This window comes from Schistocerca americana, chromosome X (assembly GCF_021461395.2).
Source record: "Schistocerca americana isolate TAMUIC-IGC-003095 chromosome X, iqSchAmer2.1, whole genome shotgun sequence".
Taxonomy (NCBI): Eukaryota; Metazoa; Arthropoda; class Insecta; order Orthoptera; family Acrididae; genus Schistocerca; species Schistocerca americana.
In genome coordinates, this window is record NC_060130.1 from 847,600,352 (window position 1) to 847,623,710 (window position 23,359).

The 23,359-nt window shown below is 36.4% G+C and overlaps 1 protein-coding gene across 1 annotated transcript in view; it reads left to right on the top strand.

Moving 5' to 3' along the window:
- LOC124556600 (E3 ubiquitin-protein ligase HERC2) overlaps window positions 1-23,359 on the top strand; it is an 832,907-nt gene that overhangs the window by 785,930 nt on the left and 23,618 nt on the right. The window contains exons 80-81 of the mRNA XM_047130567.1: window positions 1,113-1,281; window positions 14,191-14,354. Coding sequence (XP_046986523.1) covers window positions 1,113-1,281; window positions 14,191-14,354 — 333 coding nt within the window. The remainder of the gene's footprint in view (window positions 1-1,112; window positions 1,282-14,190; window positions 14,355-23,359) is intronic.

Here is a 23,359-nt window from a genome sequence, read left to right on the forward strand (position 1 = left end):
ATTGAAACAAGTGAGGAGCAGAGTGGTAGGAGAGTCCACCACAGCCACAAACTGTTGTTGGTTTTGGAGAAGCTGTAACGACTGTGTCTGCTGCTGCTGGTGGTGGAGTTCCCACAGCATGTCTTGCTGCTGCTGCTGCTGTTGTTGTTGTTGTTGTTGCTGCAGGAGGTGCTGGTGCTGGTGCTGGTGCTGCTGCTGCTGCAGTAGCTGCTGTTGTACCATGAAATCACCATGAAACTGACCAGTTGCCACAACACACTTCCTTTACTACTAGTATTTGGCAGGTCTGTTCATTCCCAGATTAGTGAAACATCATTTACCATGACTCATCACTCCATGAGACCTTCATTCACTCCTCCACAGACTATTGATGAAACTATTTTCAACACTCTGTCTTGAACTGTGTGCATTCATTCTTCTGATTAGTAGCCTCTGGGGAGCAGTATTTGTTAAAACTGGAACATCTTACTACTCAATACATAATTCAGTAATTGACCTATGTACCTGAGCTGCAGTGGAAGTGTTCAGCATCAGCTGATGAGGAAGTCTGACAATTGATTTGTACTGTATGCTTTAAAGTTTGACAGTATCTATTAAGTAATGTCTTATATGTAACTGAGTGATGATTAAATTTGACTCTTTCTTGATGTTACCTCTTTACTTCGTAAACACTGGACCTGGAATCTTATAGCTCCTATGAAATCACACTGATGGAATGTTAAAACTTGTGAGTATCTACAGTTGTGCAGTGTATGAGCCCACTACATACTCTCTATTGGCTCATTATTACAGAAAATACATGATATTACCTACTATCCTCTGACTTTTGAGCACAAAGTGTAATACCAAAAGGACAGCAGACTCCCCCATATAAAGTGCTAAGCTGCACTGTTTGTGATTTTCGAACAAGTGCTCCATGTTTGATGTCTTTATCATGCATATACATAAGACACTAACGAGAGAGTGCAATTTTTCTGTAGTTTGATGGATCTGTATTGTAATATTTCAACGTTTCTTTGACAAAATAGCAGAATATATATTTGAAGTTTTAAGGATTAAAGTTGGTATGAACTTCATTTTATGTATATCTCATTTAAAATTGTTCTTCACAGGATTGCTTTGCATACGAGATATGGAACCAGATGCAAAAGTATTTCAGACTTTAGAGATGCCATTTTCAACACCTTCAGCTTCAGGAATTGAAATTCCTCTTTCCACAAGATACAAAAGAATTATGCCTGAAAATCGACTGGAATATGTTCGCCTAGCACTCAATTACAGGTACCAGTCAACTGAAAATATTTCATATTCACTTACTCATTTAATTTAAGCATATGATACAGCCTTAAACATTGTTGTAAGTTGTAAGTCTTTTTTAGATGCCTGTCCATTGCATAGTGCCTCAACTATACAGGAAATCCGTCCTCACATGGGACAAGGCAGCTAACGTAGATTTGGACTTGAGTGGGAAATCCAACCTGACGAGATGCAGTGTGTGTGTCACATGGGGCATGCTGATTAATGTGATTGATACTTTAGCACTCTCCAGCGGCAGCTGTCAACTGTATCTAGCAGCATATCACACAGTTTGTTTACAAAAGTGGACATACGTAAAGCTCTGTTAAAATGCACATTTCCTCCTTTGTCCAATTGCTAATCACATTGCACTATCTGCAGTATAGATAAATAAAAATTTCAATGTCCATAAACATGCTATAAGACAAGAATGAAAGTTCCATGTCCGGTCAGTAAGAACATCAGCTTACAAAACTTCACAGAGTCAGACAAATTTACGAGAGAGAGAGAGAGAGAGAGAGGGGGGGGGGGGGGAGGGGGGGGGGGGGAGAGAGCAGGCACCTATAGTTACATAATGTGAAATATTACATAAATTATTTATATTTATTTGATAACCTTTTAGGAAATGCAAGGAAGGAAAAAAGAATGTGGATACAGCAAGACACAAACTAGCTACACACTGTTTTGTAATTTAGCGCTTCTACCAACTACACTATGCTCTCTTCTGTATTTAATGCCCTTTTATTGTATATTATGATATTCTGAAGGCTTTAATCATTGATACATTTTTAACTGGTATTTAATTATAACAAATCCTACCAAGAGCAATTCATTTTTCATGAATCTTCAGTATGCAGTTGCCTTAAAATGGCATACTTTCATAACATGCAAATTATAACACAAAAATAACTAAATATGAATATCCTTTAATAATGAGTATGAGGTTCTCTGTCATTTTATTACAACAAACCATACCAATATGATGCTCTTTTGAGAGATCTTCAATGCGATGGTGCTTAGAAGCAGCATGTATTCATAGGGTGTAAGCCCACATCAACATTAACTAACTCTTCTCATGTGAGGATGGCTTAAGTGCTAACCTTCCATTGCTTATATATCACCTATGTATTTCCATGTTGTATTAAAGTTATTACGAAAGCAGAGATAGTTCCATCCCAGATTAAAAAGAAAAGGAAGAAGAAAAAGAGAGGAGGAAATTGAAAAATAATAGTTTAAAGAAGTCCAAATAAATGTAAAATAAGCAACACAAGCAGTGATTTATTTCTGAAAACAATTCTTTAACTAGCAAACTGACAAAAAAAAAAAAAAAAAAAAAAAAAAAAAAGCTAATGAAATTTTAGCCATGGGTGAAACAAAAGAACAATGTTCTGTCCACTCTCTTATTGATCACACTCACATCAAAAATGAGGAAGACAGGGAGAAGACTGAAATACTGAACTGTAAATGACATATATAAAGATAAGTAACTGCAGAATGGAAAATCGACTGAAACTGCTCTGTAGAGGAGTGGCCCCAGGGTCTGACAGAACACAGATTTTATTGTCTGGTTTGTATTTGGTCCTATGTACAGTGTGTGTACTTGTAATAATTTAATCAAATAGGACCATCAATCAATAAAACTGAACTGCTGTTCTATCAGACCTTGCGACTGTATCTCTGTTGAGCAGTTTTGGTGGAGCAGTTTTAGTTATGCAATCATTTATATGTGCTGCTCAAAGAAGGTTTTGCACTACCTGCATATCTGTGAACTTACGTGGACTTAGATGTAAGGGAGCCAGTAAATAATAAGATACATACTAATAATAATAGTAATAGTAATAATAATAAATGTAATATAATTAAAAATAACTTTATCTAAAAACAAAGATGATGTGACTTACCAAATGAAAGTGCTGGCAGGTCGATAGACACACAAACAAACACAAACATACGCACAAAATTCAAGCTTTCGCAACCAATGGTTGCTTCATCAGGAAAGAGGGAAGGAGAGGGAAAGACGAAAGGATGTGGGTTTTAAGGGAGAGGGTAAGGAGTCATTCCAATCCCGGGATCGGAAAGACTTACCTTAGGGGGAAAAAAGGACAGGTATACACTCGCACACACACCCATATCCAACCGCACATACACAGACACAAGCAGGCATTTGTAAAGGCCTTTACAAATGTCTGCTTGTGTCTGTGTATGTGCGGTTGGATATGGGTGTGTGTGCGAGTGTATACCTGTCCTTTTTTCCCCCTAAGGTAAGTCTTTCCGATCCCGAGATTGGAATGACTCCTTACCCTCTCCCTTAAAACACACATCCTTTCGTCTTTCCCTCTCCTTCCCTCTTTCCTGATGAAGCAACCGTTAGTTGCGAAAGCTTGAATTTTGTGTGTATGTATGTGTTTGTTTGTGTGTCTATCGACCTGCCAGCGCTTTCGTTTGGTAAGTCACATCATCTTTGTTTTTAGATATATTTTAACCAAGTGGAATGTTTCCCTCTATTATATCCATATCATTATTTTAAAAATAACTTTACTTTGAAATGAAAATATAACAGTAACCAAAATAAAGGCAGTAACCAAAATAGAGGCAGTCTGTTGAAACTGTGCATCTACAAAATGAAAATTTGTTGCTGGGTACCATTCAAAACTGTTGTGGCTGACCCCATGCATTGTAGCAGCCTCAATGGAATGTTGTCCACGAGAAGATGAAAACTTTGCTGCTCAAACTTATCCCACTAAATGGTGGTCTTCCTTAGGTCATATAAGGTGTTCACTGGATTGCATGCTTGAGATTTTCTTCAGTACCTGGTTTTCTCCCCCTCTTCAGGAAGACCACCAGGTGTCACATAAATCGTACATGTCAGTGAAGAGGATCAAGTCCATTCTTTTGAGAACTTCTTTGCCCATCTATTTTGTGCACTATGGCACTAGAGAGTTTGTACTCGAAGATGTACTGGAACCCTAGAAGCCAAATTCATCATGTGGAGATGGTTATGTACTCTCTGGGTTGACAGAGACCTCCCAGTTGCCTCCAAAAAAGCAGCATACTGTTCCTTTGTGTTCTCCTTGCAGTACCTTCAAACCATTATTTTTAGGTAGCAGTCATCACCTGATGTTTTTGGCTGCTGACGACCACTACAAGGCAGATTTTCAATGTCTTACATCTAACAATATCTGTTGGATGTTTAAATGACATCCCTGTGTTGGTCACCAATTCCGCAGGCAACATCCATTGCTAACAACACATATTCACATGAAATGACATGGCTTCAACATCAGAAATAACGTAACACAAGAACCTGCATTGCATGTAAAGCATGCAAAATTCCGCATTGCAGTGTCATCACTATATAAAGATAAAAATGATGAAACACATTCTGTAAAAGTGGTATATAGTAACATATTGTTGTTTCGAAATGCAGCTTCAGCCTTGCAACAACTTAAATATATTAGCCACCTTCTGCAATACATTATGAAAATATGGAATTGTGATACTCTTAACAGTGCATCTAGCATTCTTATTTGGTTTTGTCCTCTGTTTTCTTTGAATTAGTTTATTCATTTGTTCACCATGTTTTCATGGCATCTCTTTGCTTTATCTAACTGTTTGACAATATTAAACTTCATTATACTATCTGCTTCAATATCAGGATTTTGAGCACTCCAACTACTACATGGTGAAGGGCAGGTTGTTGTTTTGATGCAGCCTGCCACAGGTTCGTCTCTGGCTCCAGCTTCTTCACCACAGAGTAGCACTTGCATCCAATATTCTTAATTATTTGCTGAATATATTCCAATCCATGTCGTCTCAAATAGTTTTAAACCTCAACAGCTTTTTTGAGTACCGTGAAAGTTATTCCTTGATGTCTTAACACATCCTATCATCCTGCTCCTTCTTTTTGTCAATCTTTTACATATTTTCCTCTCCTCAATGACTCCAAGAAAAACCATTTCATCTGTTATCTTATCAATCCACCTAATTATCAACAGCCTTCTGTAGTGTCACATCCCAAATGCTTTGATCCTGTTCTTTTCCTGCGGTCCATGACTCACTCCCAAACAATATTGTGCTCAAAATGTACAGTCTCAGAAATTTCTTACTCAAATTAAGGCTGTGTTTGATACTAGTAGACTGCTTTTGGCCAAGAATACCCTTTCAGCCTGTGCTAGTCCTTCCTCCTTCCATCATCTGTCATGTGTGATTTTGCTTCCAATATAGTAGAATTCCTTCACTTTGTCTGCTTTATGGTTCCCAATTTTCATGTTAGATTTATCATTAGTCTCATTTTAGCTACTACTCATTACTTTTGTCTTTCTTTTGCTAACTCTCTATCCATAGTGTGTGCTCATTAGGCAGCTCATTCTAATCAACAGCTTATGCAGTTATTCCTCACTTTCAGTAGGGATAGCTATGTCGTCAGCAAATCTTATCATTGATACCCTTTCACCTCAAATTTTAATCCCACTCCTGAACTTTGCTTTCATTTTCGCCATTACTTTTTCTAGACCATCAAATCCTTTGAACATGACTTGATTACTTGTAAGTCCTGTGTTGAATTATCAACTATGATCTGAAAACTGCCCCTGCGAAGGCTTTTCCTTTCCTAGAGCCAAACTGAGAGTGATCAAACAGATCCGAAATTTCCTTTTTCATCATTTTGTATCAGCAACTTTTACGCATGAGCTATTAAGCTGATTTTGGATAGTGTACATGCTTATCTGCCCTTGCTGTCTTTGGGATTATGTGGATGATATTTTGCTAAAAGTCTGATAGTGTGTCTCCAGACTCATAGATCAACATGAATAGTCATTTTCTTGCCACTTCGCCCAATGATTTTAGAAATTCCAAAAGTATGTTGTCTATGGCTTCTTCCTAATTTAGTTACAAGTAGTGGTGTAAAAATGCCTGGGCATTTATAAGTTGCGACAAATGACAATGCCTGGGCAAATGCTCAAAATTCATAAATGCCCAGGCACTTACGTATTTCAAAAATTTGTTGATAAGCAACTCTCATACAAAAAATTAAGCTGATATTTTGTATTGGGAAAGGTGTTTTACAACACTACATCTTTATTGATTGGGTAAACAAGTTGAAAAAGCTGCTTGAGAGTTAGGAGAAAGTTATTAGTGGAAATAAATTGGACTGTAAACGTAACTTTTTACATCTTTAATGAGGACAATTTTATCTTCACAGCGGTGCAGTCATACAGAAGTAGATAAAGAAAGAAGCAGAATAGGAAACTGTAGTCTGTCTCAATTCTCTTTTCCCCCCACTGAAAACAGACATTTATCATCAAGAAACACATGACAGCTATTTAATATATTCAGTAATAATTTTGCTATCAATATTCATTCTTCAATAATATTCAGAGATTTGACATGGATTATAAAGTGTGTTATATTACAAAGTGATGACGTAATATATTTTTATTTTATTTTCGTTATACACAGGCTATCACTACACAGCTGTAAAAATGCTTCCCTATTCTTTCCTTTCGTTCTTAGTAATAAAATCAATGAAGGATATACATAGGTTGAAGTGTGAAAATTTACCAACTTTTAATATTGAGAGTGTTGTCCCATCTCTTCTTTTAATTGGTAAATTATATGTTTTGGCAGTAAAAATGTTAAAAATTACTTTTTTATAAATGCCCAGATTTCGAGCATTTGAAATTCGCAATAATATGCCTATTTATAAATGTCTGGCCCATGTCATTAATTGCAAGTCTTCCGAAACTCTGTTAAACTCTGATATTGCTTATGTTTTCCATATCAACTCCTATTTCTTCTTCTGTCTTGTCATTAGACAGTTCCTCCTGTACTCTTTCTATCTGTGTGCTCTATCCTCTGTGTTTAACAGCGAAATTACTCTTTGAGTCCAGTTCACATCTTTGCTTGTAATCTCAAGACAGGTTTTTTGACTTTTCTGTGTGGTGCATTAGTCCTTCTTTCAATCATCTCTTGTTTAAAATTGTTAAGGCTTTCATAGCCACTTGTTGACAAACTGCCTGGTGGCTTCTGTCTTGGTGATGATTTTTCTGACATTTTGTGAGCACGAGTGACTGGCATTGTCAAAGCTTCACCCTCCATGGAGGGTGAAGCTTTGACAGTGCTAGCCATTCATGCCAGCAAAATGTCAGTCCACCACTAGCAATGGAGGGGAAGCTTTGACAATGCCAGCCACTCATGCTGGTGAAATGTCAAAAAAATCATCAAACAAATGTCAGGTGAAGAACCAGTGACAGAAGCCAACAGGCAATTTGTTGTTCCTTGTTTGATTTCTTTACATTTTTCTGCAGCCATTTCACCTTGTCTTCTCTGCCGTTCACATTTATTTCATTCCTAAGTGACTTATATTTCTGTACTCCTGAGTTTTCTTGAACATTTCTGTACTTCCCTCTTTCAAATTGAAGTATTTCTTCTGTTATGCAAGTTCACTTTACAGTTACCTTCTTTGTCTCTCCAATTTCTGTGACTGTTCTTTTTAGAGTTATTCACTTCTTTTCAAGTGAACTGCTTACTGAATTATTCATTATCACATTATCGGTAGCCTCAGAGAACTTCATACAGACCTCATCATATCAGTGCACACTCCACTGCAGAGTGAAAATTTCATTCTGGATACCTCATCATTCCTCAGTACTTGAGTATCCCAGTTGTTCCCAAATTGATTATTTTGACATTTCTCTTAAATTAAATCTATTCTTCATAATTACTACATTGCGATCTGAATCTGTATGCAATCCTGGCTACACATTCTGTTCCAATATCTGATTCAGAATCTCTGACTGATCTTGATGTAATTTAGCTGGAATCACCACACGTCTCCAGAACTTTCCAATTATACCTCCTCCTCTTGTGAGTTTTCTACCATGTATTTGCTATTTATTGCAGAACTAAATTAGTCTTTCTCCTCCCTCATTCCTAGTACTGAACTCACAGCTTCCCATAACCCTGTCTTCTGTTCATTCACCTACTACAGCAAAACACTCACTTGTCATTATTAGATTTTCATCTCCGTTTACAATAAATACATGTTCAATACCTTAATATACTTTTTCTCTCTCTTCATCTTCTGCTTGTGAACTGCGCATGTATACCTGAACTATTGTTGTTGATAATGTTTTGCTGTTGATTGTGGCATATAAAATCTTATCAAAGAACTATTCATAGTACGTCTCTTTCTGCCATACATTTTTAATCATGACAAATGCTACCTCCAGTGCACCATTTTCAGCTGCTATTGATATTACACTATATTTGTCTGACTAGAAATCATTATTTCCTTTCCATTTCACTGCTCTGACATGTTCCATATCCAGCCTGAGTCTTTGCATCTCCCATTTCTGATTTTCTATCTTCCCTGTCATACTCAGACTTCTGACATTTCACCTTCTGATTTATAGAATGTTATCCCTTCACTGGTTATTCAGTCTTTTTTTCATTGCTAACTCCACCTTGGCAGTTCCCTCCTGTATATGTGAATGTGGGACTAATCCAGAATGTTTTGCCATTGAAATTCAGAATCTTTTGCCAGTGGAGGGAGGATAACGACACTTAATTACAGGGAACATATTCTGTGGATAAAAATTATGTTTCTTTAACACCCCCTTGCTACAATTGTGTACATTAACTTTTACTGTGTCTTAGCTGCAACAGAAGTATTTTTTCTCAATGGAAACCTGAGGTACACATTTGTGAATGTTCAACTTTTTCAGTATGTGCAAGTGCTGCCAGTCATTGGGCATTGCTATGAAAATACCAGCAAGTCAGTGTAGCAGCGAACAGCAGCTCGTGACACGAATTTGATTGGTTCACTATATTCCATCATGCAACTGAATATTGTTATTGTTTATTGTATGGTATTTGTTGAATAATCATTTTACTATTTATTGCAATAGAGAATATTTCATAATTAGTTATTTTAATTCATAAAATGAAGCCAAGTGTACAAAGCATGTTTTGAAAACATGTACATATATTTGTATAAATCTTGCATCGTAAATTATTTAAAAAATCATCTAAGAGCATTATTACATAAAGAAAAATTTTACTTCCTCCAGAAAAATTCAGGTCTGAAAGGGTTAACATGGTGGTTTCCATGGTCTTCTGCATCCTCATGCTGTTCATCACTGCTGATTCTTCCACCTTTAGCTGCAGTTTCGCACCCCAAGACAAGAGGGTTCCCTGAACCCTCATCCATTTCTCCACCCTCTGTGACAAGGCTGTTAACAGGTGGAGGACGACTTCTTATACCAGATGTCTTCAGCTGTCATTACTGATGTTTGTTGTTCCCATCAAAATTTAACCAATGACTGGGATCAAACCTGGGCCTGAGAATATTTTGATTACTAGTCAGACAAGCTATCCTAAACCACAGTGATGGTGACAAAATTTATTGTACATCAAAATATCCATTTCTCTACAAGAGATCCAAAAGGGGGTTGACAGCGACATCCATGTTTCAGTCCTTTTCCTTAATTTCTGGAAAATGTTCAATATAGCTCTGTATTAAGACCAAGGATAGAAAACAGAGCTTACATGGTATCAGTTCATCTTTGCCACATACTTGAATACTCCTTTGCATATAGAAATCAATACTTTGCTCTTAATGGGGAATAATCTTTGGATGTGGAAATAGCTAATGACCACCAATAAAAATTCACATAAAATTTCCCAGCTATATCTGACATTCCTCCCCCTTGACACTTTCATCCAATCAAAATGTAGTATGCCAAAATGCCTAGCCATTTTGAAACAATAAATATAAAGCAGCTGCTTAAGTAGTCACTCTGATGAAGGCTACCTGCAATATCAGCTGAAACTTGTATAGTTCTATTACTTATGACATGATCATACACACAGAAGGATTTGATCAAAATGTCTTTGAGTACCAGCCAAGTCAGGCAGGCGCACAGTACTCTGCTGCTGAGTATACCAAACCGAGTGCTGGTACCCTGAGAGTGTCTGCTGATGATACCCAATGAGAGCTGCAGAGTTTATGGAGAATGTTGTTTCTGGTTTTGAGCTTAGCAGATGTTCGTGCCAACTGCTGTTCAAAAGAAAGTATCCTATCTAACATGATCCCAAAATATTTTGGATGCATATTACGATGAAGTTTGTCTCCTTCAAAATAGACATCAAGGGCTCTGTGTGCCATCTGTAGAACAGATGAAAACATGAAACTTCTGTTTTATTTGAGTTTGGTTGTAACCTCCATTTGTGGAAATAGTGGCTTAAGATATGTAGATCAGGAGTTAGGATTTCTTCAGTTATGCAGATGATACAGCAATGCTTATTACGTGCCCTGGCACCGTAGAATAGTGTTCTGCAACTGAAAAAAATTAGAACTATTAGTGAATTGGTTTCCATGTAATGAACTCTTCTAATCCTAATAAAACTCAAGAATTAATTTTGTTAATAACTAAAGATATACAAATCAAACAATGGAAACTCCAGGTAGGAATATCAACAATGTAGGAAAAACAGATTGCTACTTACCGTAAAGATGATACATCAAGTTGCAGACAGGCACAATTAAAAGATACTCACATAAAGCTTTTGAACACAGCCTTTGGCAGCAAAACACACACACACACACACACACACACACACACACACACACACACAAAAAAAAGCAAGCACACTTCAGGCACATGCGACTGCCAGCTCCAACATCTCGGGCCGGAATGCGTTCCAGCCAGAGATGCTGGAGTTGGCGGTCGTGCATACGTGAGGTGTGGTTGCTTGTCTGAGTGTGTGTGAATGGTGTGTATGTGTGTGTGTGTGTGTGTGTGTGTGTGTGTGTGTGTGTCTTACTGAGGAAGGCCATGGCTGAAAGCTTTATGTATCTTTTAATTGTGCCTATCTGAAACTTGATGTGTGTTCTTTATGGTAAGTAGCAATCTGTCTTTTCCTACATTGTTGTAAATATGTACAAAGTAAGCTAGTAAACAGTTAGACTATCACATTGATTGCATTATTAAATGGGTTGGAATGTACACTGACAAATGGAAAGTGTTACATCATGAAGCATATGTCTGATATTTATCAATTTGACATGTCCTAGATCCTTGTAAAAAGAGATCTATGGGTGAATAAAGCTGCTGCTACTACTACTACTACTACTACTACTACACACTGGTGTCAATCTGTCAGCCATGAGCATGACACCTCAGGTGATGAACGCTACAGATTGCCACTCAGTGCCCCAGATGACTCTGTATCTATGCCATATACACATCTCTGTTGTCTGTGGTATGGTGACAATGGTAAAAAGTGCCTGGCATCTTGAGTTCTCAACCCAGTTTCCAGCAATCTGTTCCTGGCAATTTCTGGTGACACACTGTCTCTAACGTCTACCCAAATTTCAGCTGTTCTCATCCATGTATTCATCAGAGCCAATCTAAGAATCCTGTAATTTTCTCTTAGTATAGTCCATTTGGAAGGACTTGTACCTAATCTTCTTTCCACACTGTTATCCTGAATCCATCTCATTTGTTCTGAAGTCATTGTGCTAAAGCAAACGTCTGTGTGATCTGTCACAACAATGCTCCCTTGTCTTTTATGCAAATGATTTGATCTTTTTTAAAGCCTGAAAGATGGCAATAAGCTGCATGAGCTCCATGCTCTGGATATGCTGTATTTCGTTCTCCACCTGACAAGTTTCAGTATGATTAGACACAAAGAATACTGTCATTCCCTCGTTATCAGACTAAAGATACTGGTTATTTTAAACCTGTACATCTATACAATATTATTTTATGCCAAAAGCAATTTAAGTGAGTTTGACACCAGAGAGAATATGAGAGGAAAAGTGGAATTTGTTATCCCAATACACAGACTACCCAAGAGGAAACACACACACACAATTACATGTCTAAAATTTTTTGTAAACTTCCAAAATCTGCCTGTCTGTGCTTTTAAAGTCAAGGTTTATGATTAGTTACTGGAATATCGATTTTACAAAGTGAAAGAACTATTTGTAAAAGCATTGAACCTAGCTTTTTAAGAATATTAAAAAAGAAGGAACATTAGATTTAACTATATTTCCTGTAATAAAAATACATTTGGTGTCAGTTCTGTAGTCAGTGACTAAATCTGTTCTGTTTTATGTGATCAGTGGGTAATAAAGGATCTTAAATATATGTTGAAGATCAGCTTCCACTAGACTACATCAAGATGATGAGAAATTCAGAATTGTGAGAGGAGTCTGCAAGGAGGTTTCCTGGCAGAAAAAGTATCCTCCATAGCCCTTGGGGAAGTTTTTAGATCTTTAACTGGAAAGACAAAGAAGGAATACATTTGAACAGAACATTTTTGAGCAACCTTTGTTTTGTTGATGACATTATACTGTTTACATCTACTGCAGATAAACTTCCACAATGAATGGTAGTTGATAGAGCACTATCAAGTAAAAAATTGTTCTCACATTAAAAAATAAACAATTCAGTGAAATCTTTGTTGGAATAAAATACCATCGAGATCTATAATGCTAAAAATGCTAAATGTGATTCATTGCTCCTAAAATCAACTCCTCGCAGGTTTTTAAGGTCTGGTCATATACTTGGCCTTGATTCCCAGATTTGATTTGCCACTTACCACTCACTGCAATATTTTATGAACTGACTAATAATGTGTTTACTTCAAAGCTTAAGCATGTATTTGCTTGCCCTTCCATTGAAATTTTTAAATAGTTATTAGAAGCAGCAAACATGTTTTGAACTGGTGCAAAGTGCAGAATTCGAGAACTGAATGTGGTGCAAATAAAAGGTCATTTACAGGATTTGAGTCAATAATGATTTTGTATATTTCTAATAAGTGAGTTTTGAATTACTCCTTTTTGGGGAAGCTACTGTCTTTCGTATTTATAAATTTTTATATTGTAATATTTTTAATGAGTGCTGTCATTTTTCTAGTATTTTACTAATGCACCTGTAATGACAGACATCTTTGATTACATGATCATTTTTTTTCAGTATATTTATCCAAGTAGATACACTTGATGCTCAACATTACATGATCCTGGAGCCAATGCAGTGAGTTTGGTTTGCTCCTTAAACAAAACATCTTCATGTTTTGAATTTCTTGGAGTACATTGATTTTCTTCAGCATATGTTTCCAACATTAAAGGCAGTCCTTCCTTGGTTCACAGTTACTTTATCATTGCAGAGCACACAAGCTGAATTTAGTTATATGAACGGAGTGCTCAAACTGTTATATGTATCTTACCTGTTTTTCTTTCAGTATGGGGTTGATATTGTGTGTTAATAATATTCTTTCTGTTAATATTCTTTCATGTGCATGTAAGTGTGTCTTGGTTTATACATGTCAGAAATTTTATACTCTTGATGTTAAATGCTTTGAAGTCAAAGTCACAACAGCCAGCAACAAACTACTAGATTATTTTGAGCTCGCATGATATCACAGTCTCACTTTGAAGACATTGCACTAACCATTGGGAGACAATCATGTGCATGATTAATAACTCACTCACAGTTACATCAGTGTGTCAGTGAATGTAGAGAATTCATTTTATTGATCATTCAGTGATAGTGTCAACACAGTGAATGATATTTACTTTGCTACTCCTGCCCTCTCCATTTTTATCTGTGACATTTTTGTGTGAAATTATAGTGTGGAATATTGTAATGTCTTGAAGTGTAACATGATGATGCAGATACAACACCATCATTTCTCTCTTAGATTATGTTTGTATTCATACAAGTGTTGAATGATTTCCTTTGCTTGTTTATATATCAGGTGACCCAATAATTTGTGTTTCATTGTAACACAAGTTTGTATGGTGGATATGTAAGAGTAAGTTATAGAGAATCACAGCCATTTTACTTGTTGATAATCTGAAAATACTATTCTTCTTTGTGGCAGATTACACGAATTTGATGAGCAGGTAAAGGCTGTCCGTGAAGGAATGGCAAAAGTAATTCCTGTTCCATTGTTGTCACTATTCAGTGGTTATGAGCTGGAAACTATGGTCTGTGGTTCTCCTGACATCCCTCTAACACTTCTGAAATCTGTAGCTACTTACAAAGGTAAACTCAAATAATACTATTATTATTTTATGTTCTGGTTTGTTTTCATCTTGGAATTTGTTGTATATGCTACTCATTTAATTTTTTTATTTGCAGTTATATTTGCATTTGCTGTAGCATGTAACCCATTAAGCATGAGAAGGCATGCTAAGATCTTACAGTTATTTCATGAAAGTTGAAGTGCAGAACTCTACTACTGCTTTTGCTTTCTGATAGCAACACTGCTGAGATCCATCCTCTGTTTATGCACTACTGTGATATCTCTAGACTACATCCATTAAATCTGCACTGTTACTCCACTGTTCCCTTTTATAAACTTACAATAGCTAGTGTCCCTGTGCATACCGTAGGACAGCTTTCATGCCCACGAACTACAACCAGAGACAAAATTTGGCATTATTCTACTTAATCAGACCAAGTATGTTGCTGTCATCTATGGTAATTTTGTGAGTTTGCTTATGATGATATTTGTGAAATAGCTGAAGGCTGTGGTGATAATGTCATGTTTAGGAGCTCTAGTTATTTTTATTTACAAGGGGAAATCGAGAAAAAATGTCCATTGTTTGTTCCACTGTACAGATCTGGCTACAGAGAAAGTAAAGTAAACACTTCTTAAACCTCCAAAAAAAGTAGTAAAATTTTTAAATAAAGTGAGAGCAATTCCTCAAACAGACAGACATCTGACTTACAGGTGTTCTGTGTGGACCCACATTTCACAGACAAACTTATTACAAAACAGACTTGTTTATCATTGAGAGTAAACAAGCTGAAATATTAAGACAAAGATGGTCTCTGAACTTAGGAGCTGTTCCTTGCTTATTTCCCCATTTACTGAAATAGCTATTCAAGATATTTTAAACTAAACTAATCTTCATCCAAACAGGCCTTAAAGGCCCAATGGTACCAATTGGCCGCCATCTCATCCTCAGCCCATGGGCATCACTCGATGCAGATATGGAGGGGCATGTGGTTAGCACACTATTCTCCTGGCCATTGTCAGTTTTCGTGACCAGAGACACTACTTTCCTATCAAGTAGCTCTTCAATTGGCCTCAATGGGCTGAGTGCACCCAAAATATTACACAAAAGAAAATTGACTATAAATCATTTGCAAAAGAAAAGTTGTGGTAGAGAAGATGGTAAACAAGAGGAAAGTGAGACTGAGTCAGGATTGGAAATCACAGTAGTTTCATTAAAAAGAACATTGAAGTGCAAGTACTGGAAGTTCTGTGATTACATAATAATCTGAGAACAGCCAATGTCAAAACCAGTCTAGGAAAGCTGCATGCAGATGTCCTAGTTCATTCAACACTCAGTAAGAAACATAAAATCATGGTTGATACAATGTTAAAGAAATGTTAATTAAAAAATAATTAGGGAATTTGGTATGATAACTAGTTTTTTTTCTGGATAGCATACTTTTAAAGATTAAGTTGCCCAAAGGATACAGACATTGTTTGAAGTGTGGATTGTTGTCACTTCCTTCAGAAATACATTTCCAAATTTGGCAAAGGATCTCAAATGTCCATATGGAATTAATACACATATCATCCATCAGTAACAGACTATGTCAGTTTGCACATAGCACAGTATGTTTACATTCCTGTAAAACCTTCGTTATCTTCCAGTGAAAACTGCGATTATAAACGTGAATATTCGTTGAGATTATACATAAGCCAAATGGGGACATTAGCCAGATATTCCGGACAAAATCAGAGAGACAGAGTTTGGGAATGGGAAGACATAATTTCACAGAAGCTCAAGCTGATTCACAATTTGTGCTGGTAATTCTGGAAAGCAAGTCAGCAAAGGAACATTTGATTTATCACATGTCAGGGTATGTGGTTCATCAAGCATGAAGAGTTACAAAATGCCCTAAGTTTGTGTGCCTTTCACTTATAAATTTGTCTGATATGCCGTAATGTTTGTTTACATCTATTAGAGGCTATGGCACCACTCCAGGAAAGATATTGCTCACATCTCCATCAATAAATGTCTTTCATTTTCTTATGCAGATATAAAGTATTGTTAAGACAAATGTCCATGTCGACAGTTTGTGGAGCAACATAACTTTTTAAAATGTGTAAACAGGTTGGATCTTAATGTTGACACTTCCAACATACATTGCAGCAGAGATCAAGAGATGAATGTCATTCCTAAGCTGAATGTTAATTACATGGGATGCCAGTTTTTGACAGGCATTAAACAAATTTGGAAGGAAATGAAATCCTCAGAAATGTTGAAGTCTGCCCAGAAACTAACTAGACTACCTGAAAACTGATGTCCACTCACACATTTTTTAGTGTAATGACTAATTTATGTTCATGAATGTATGAGTCTGTGCATTGCAATTGCCATAGCAATGTGTACTTCTTTGTGTCACTAATGGAGCAACTGCAGTTTAGCAGCAAATGATCTACTAAAGGTTTTATGTTGCTTCTTAGTTGCAAAGTAGTTGTATAAGAGTCCCTCTACGTTTCTGAAGATAGGTGATTCAAGGACATTGTTCTGAGTGTTACAGCAGTTAATAGCTCCTCCTTGTGATGTGGTATTGTAATGTGTCTGTTTAAGCATTCTTCTAAAAGCACTGTAATTTTGATGACCTAAAATATATCTGTTTGTTCTACATGTATTAATGTTACCCCCTTATCCCCGATGAATAATTATCCCTGGAGAACTCAACAGATTTGCTTCAAACATGGCAGGTAGGGAAAATGGTGTAAACTTACTTGTACAACACATGCCAACAAAACAACAAAATGTATTTTCTTCACCGGGTATTCCACTTGTAAAAGTGCAGCCCATGACATTCATCAGTCACTGTTACCATAGCATCCACTTTTATTGCAGCTTCAGAAATCAGTTATGTCTCAAGGTAAGGTTTGCATGTAAAACCTTAACTAAGATGTGTTCACGAGGGGTTGTTGTTGTCGTTGTTGTTGTTGTTGTTGGTGGTGGTGGTGGTGGTGGTGGTGGTGGTGGTCTTCAGTGCAGAGACTGGTTTGATGCAGCTCTCCATGCTACCCTATCCTGTGCAAGCTGCTTCATCTCCAAGTACCTACTGCAACCTACATCCTTCTGAATCTGATTAGTGTGTGTCTATAATTTTTACCCTCCATGCTGCTCTCCAGTACAAAATTGGTGATCCCTTGATGCCTCAGAACATGTCCTGCCAACTGATCCCTTCTTCTAGTCAAGTTGTGCCACAAATTCCTCTTCTTCCCAATTCTATTCAGTACCTCTTCATTAGTTATGTGGTCTATCCATCTAATCTTCATCATTCTTCTGTAGCACCACATTTCGAATGCCTCTATTCTCTTCTTCTCTAAACTATTTATCGTCCATGTTTCTCTTCCATACATTGCTCCACTCCATACAAATACTTTCAGAAGAGATTTCATGACACTTAAATCTATAGTTGGTGTTAACAAATTTCTCTTCTTCAGAAATGCTTGCCATTGCTAGTCTACATTTTATATCCTCCCTACTTCGACCATCATTAGTTATTTTGCTCCCCAAATAGCAAAACTCAACTACTATTCTAAGTGTGTCATTTCCTAATCTAATTCCCTCAGCATCACCTGATTTAATTCGACTACAATCCATTATCTTTGTTTTGCTTTTGTTGATTTTCATCTTATATCCTCCTTTCAAGACACTCTCCATTCTGTTCGACTGCTCTTCCAAGTCCTTTTCTGTCTCTGACAGAATTACAATGTCATTGCCAAAGCTCAAAGTTTTTATTTCTTCTCCATGGATTTTAATACCTACTCCGAATTTTTCTTTTGTTTCCTTTCCTGTTAGCTCAATTTACTGATTGCATAACATCACGGATAGGCTACAACCCTGTCTCATTCCCTTCCCAACCACTGCTTCCCTTTCATGCCCCTCGACTCTTATAACTGCCATCTCGTTTCTATACAAATTGTAAATAGCCTTTTGTTCCTTGTATTTGACACCTACCACTTTCAGAATTTGAAAGAGAGTATTCCAGTCAACATTGTTGAAAGCTTCCTCTAAGTCTACAAATGCTAGAAACATAGGTTATCCTTTCCTTAATCTATCTTCTAAGATAAGTGCTCTGTCAGACTCATCACACAGTATCATATCTCCCATTTCATCTTCATCTACGTCCTCTTTCATTTCCATAATATTGCCCTCCAGTACATCGCCCTTGTATAGACCCTCTATATACTCCTTCCACCTTTCTGCTTTCCCTTCTTTGCTTTGAACTGGTTTTCCATCTCAGCTCTTGATATTCATGCAAGTGGTTCTCTTTTCTCCAAAGGTCTCCTTAATTTTCCTGTAGGTAGTATCTATCGTACCCCTAGTGATACATGCCTCTACATCCTTACATTTGGCCCCTAGCCATCCCTGCTTAGCCATTTTTCACTTCCTATTGATCTCATTTTTGAGACATTTGTTTTCCTTGTTGCTAGCTCCATTTACTGTATTTTTATATTCCCTCCTTTCACCAATCAAATTCAATATATCTTCTGTTACCCAAGGATTTGTATTAGGCTTCGTCTTTTTACCTACTTGATCCTCTGCTGCCTTCACTATTTCATCTCTCAAAGCTACCCATTCTTCTTCTACTGTATTTCTTTCCCCCATTCGTGTCAATTGTTTCCTGCACTCTCTGAAACTCTCTACAATCTCTGGTTCCTTCAGTTTATCAAGGTCCCATCTCCTTAAATTCGTACCTTTTTGAAGTTTCTTCAGTTTTAGTCTGCAGTTCAAAACCAATAAATTGTGGTCGGAGTCCACATCTGCCCCTGAAAATGTCTTACAATTTAAAATCTGGTTCCTAAATCTCTGTCTTACCATTATATAATCTATCTGAAACCTTTTAGTATCTCCAGGGTTCTTCCATGTATACATCCTTCTTTCATGATTCTTAAACCAAGTGTTAGATATGATTAAGTTGTTCTCTGTGCAAAATTCTACCAGGCAGCTTCCTCTTTCATTCCTTATCCCCATTCCATACTCACCTATGACTTTTCCTTCTCTTCCTTTTCCTACTATCAAATTCCAGTCCCCCATGACTATTAAATTTTCGTCTCCTCTCAGTATCTGAATGATTTCTTTTATCCCTACATACATTTCTTCAATCTCTTCGTCATCTGCAGAGCTAGTTGGCATATAAACTTGTACTACTTTGGTAGGCATGGGCTTTGTGTCTATCTTGCCTTCAATAATGCAATCACTATGCTGTTTGTAGTAGCATACCCGCACTCCTATTTTTTTATTCATTGTTAAACCTATTCCTGCATTACCCCAATTTGATTTTGTATTTATAACTCTGTATTCACCTGACCAAAAGTCTTGTTCCTCCTGCTATCGACTAACATTAACCTATCCATTTCCCCATTAAGGAATCTTGACATTCCATGCTCTGATCTGTAGAACACCAGTTTTGTTTCTCCTGATAATAACGTCCTCCTGAGGGGTTACATTATTGAATTTTATGACAGTGATTCGTCCTTGAGAGACATTGCAAAACATGCAAATCATGCAAATGTGATAGCTGTATCATTTTCGAACCAGTGTGTGAGGGAAGATACACACTATCAGTGGGATTCCTTAAGAAAATCAAGGTAATGCAGACCCATAAGTTACTAGATTATTGACCAATGGATTCTAAATCAGCCTTCTGTCCACATTTTCAGATATGTGAATGGCAATGGGACCACAATAACTAGTCTCATGTCCTAACAACAATATGAAAAGGATATATTTCTACCCACTAAATAAAGGAGGTGTGGAGTTACAGACAAGCACATCGAAAGAAGACTGCTAGATATTATTAGTTATCAGACTAAGTCCTTCATCAGACATAGATAAAACAAGGGGACACACATTCAAACCTGCACAACTCTCGCACATGTCCAGTGCCATCTCTGCGCACTCGGGTCCAACTGCAACTGCATCTGAGGTTAGCAGTGATCTTTGCTAGGGTGGATATTGGCAATATGAAAGAGGTAGATTAGAGTCTTTATTAGTCATTGAGCATTATTACATGCAATGGACTTCATCAGTTCACTTAACCTATTATTTTATAAAATACATTTTTACATATTTAAGTTGATATTGGGCATTTCTAAAAATTCTTCTAATGAATAGAATGGGTTAGTTGACAAGAAGTTGTGTAACTTTTCATTTACTGCGATTGGCGTGCTTGAGGCATGTTTAGACAATTTGTTATATAATTTTATTGCCATGTAATTATGACTGTTAGCTTTTGCTAATCTATTTTTTGGAAGGAGCAGAGAAGTACAGATTCTTATATTCTTGCCATGCCTTTGATTCGTTACACCCAAATTTGGTAGTTCAGCTAGTATATAGTTAACACTATCAAGAACATATAGATTAATAACTGTTAATATTCTATATTTAATGAACAGTAGTTTACAATGTGTCCTGTTATCTACCTTTCCCATTACACACATTGCTTTCTTCTGGATCAATAGAATTTCACTTATTACTTTACTAATACTTTAAAGCAGATTTAAAATGAATAAAAAAAAAAAAAGTTCACTGTCCACACATATTCAAATGTCACACACCACATCTGCCTCTTCAGCAGATATATAACTCTTGACAGTTTAACCACTATTTGTTCAACATGAGAGTTCCATGTTAATAAGTCAAATATGATATGTAAAAATTTTGCATTTTGTTTTTCTACTTGGACAATCTTTGATAGACAACCACATATTCTGGATCTCTTTCTCATTTAATAGTAGACCATTCACATTAAACCATGATACTGCATTTTTTTTTGCCACATTCATACTACTAACAAGGTTATCAAATACACGGTTTATTGACAGAAAAGTTGTTTCTTCTGCATACATATTTGTCTTTATGTCTATATTTCCCGGTAAGTCATTTATATGTACAAGGAATAGAAGTGGTCCTAATTTTGATCTCTTTTGCACACCATGTTGAGCCTCAAGCGTGTTAGATGACTTCCTTTTATTAATTATTATTATTCCTTTTATTAAGGTATATTTGATGAGTTTTAAACTTTTGTCACATATTCCATTGTACTCAAGTTTAGAGAGCAAGACAGAGTGGTCAACGTAGTCAAAGGCCACAGATCACATAATCTTACCTTTACGTAAGCATGGTCCTCAAATGCTGCTAAAATATCTCTCACTAAGAGTTCTGTGGCATTTATAGTTGACTTTCTTTTCTTTTCTGTAACCAAACTGTGATGTACTTAACATATCATTAAGTTCTAGGTACTGATACATCTGCTGTCTTCAAAGATTGTGACTAATACTGGAATTAGTGAAACTGGCCTGTAATTTGCTATATCAGATTTGTACCCTTCTGAAAGACTGGAGTCACTATGAATAGTTTGAAAGGATCAGGAAAAGCCCCTTCTATGAGACACAAGTTCATAGAATGTATTACTGGTGCTGCAATGTAATGTATTATTTCTTTCAGTAGATTGTTTGCTGTATTAAAAATATCTTTACTGTATGGCTTTTTCATATCTTTGACAATTTTAAGAACTTTCTCTTGACATACCTCTTTGAAGTGTTTCAATCAAGGTCCAGTCTGTGTATGATTTAGGTTTGTGCTGTTAAGATAATCTATACATATTATATTGGGTTTACTGATCAACTTTTTGATTTCGTCAGAACAGCTTACAAAATATTTGTTGAACATATCTGCTGGTACTGGAACTGTCTTATCGTAATTTCTGATTTCACCTTTAACAGTATTAATTACTGACCAGACTGTTTTTCACTAGCTTTTACTATTTTTATGAGATTAGTGTTTAGCCAATTGTAGCTCTTTCTTATACAGTTTCTTAGTGGTTATTTTGAGGTCCTTAATTTCGTTAGAATTATTTACTTTGCCAAGGTGCTTTAACAGCAGTACTTATTTTGTAAATTCTTCAACTCTTTGGTTACCACAATTTACCCTTTCTTGTTTTATGATATTTCTTTGGAACAAGATGAGCTTTTAACATATCTATTAAGTAGTTGTGAAATATTTCATAAACTGTTTGGACATTGGAATCACATCTTTGAAATAATTTACCCCAGTTAGTTATGCTCAGCTTGTGTGTTATGCTCAGCTTGTGTGTTAGTTTTCTGAAATTGGTTTTTGTTAGTATTAAGGTATTCGATTTTGGTAACTTTTGTACAGCCTTGTTCCAATCCCCTTTTATAAAATGTCTTAACCCTACTGTTAATATGGAGTGGTCGGAAAAATCAAATTCCTTTATGCTGGTGAAGTACATCTCACAAACTCAGTTGACAAAAGCATTATCTAAGCATGCTTTCAGTCTTGTTGGTTCTGAATTTATATGACGGAAGTTGTGCTCCCTTAGCATATTCAGTAACCTATTTACACCGGATTTGTTACATGTTACATCTGAGCTTGACTTAAAGTCTCCCCCAATTGTAGTTACATATTGTTTCCACTTTGTTATGTAACAGAGTACACTGTCTAAATTATCTAAAAATGTTTTTCGTCTGAGCTAGGAGAATGGTAAATACATACTAAGATAAGTTTCATTACATCATGCATGATTCCAGTAATCTCAAAGTGTTTCTCTACACATGAGCCACTAAGATCAAGTGCCCTTAACTCTGTTTTATTTGAAACATAGAAAACAGTACCACCATTATGGTACTGAGATCGGCAAAAACTGTTTCCATGTTTATAAAATCTTCTGGTACATTTTATTTGTCGTGGTTTAAGCCAATGTTCAGATAAACATAGAAAAAAATACTTTTTTGTAGCAATGACTCCTCCAGTATTTCAACTTTATTTTCAAGACCCTGAATGTTTAAAAATAAGATGTTACTGTGACTTAACAGTGAGTTGGCAGCCTGATTTTTCACATTTTTATGTTCTTCCTGGCTTGAAACCATAAAAAATTATCATTGAGTGACACAGATGTATTTTCCCTTTGGCTCCTCCTTAAGCTCTTCTGTACTGCTGCTCCAGCTGTTGTTGGTTCTGCTACTGCTACTGTTGTTG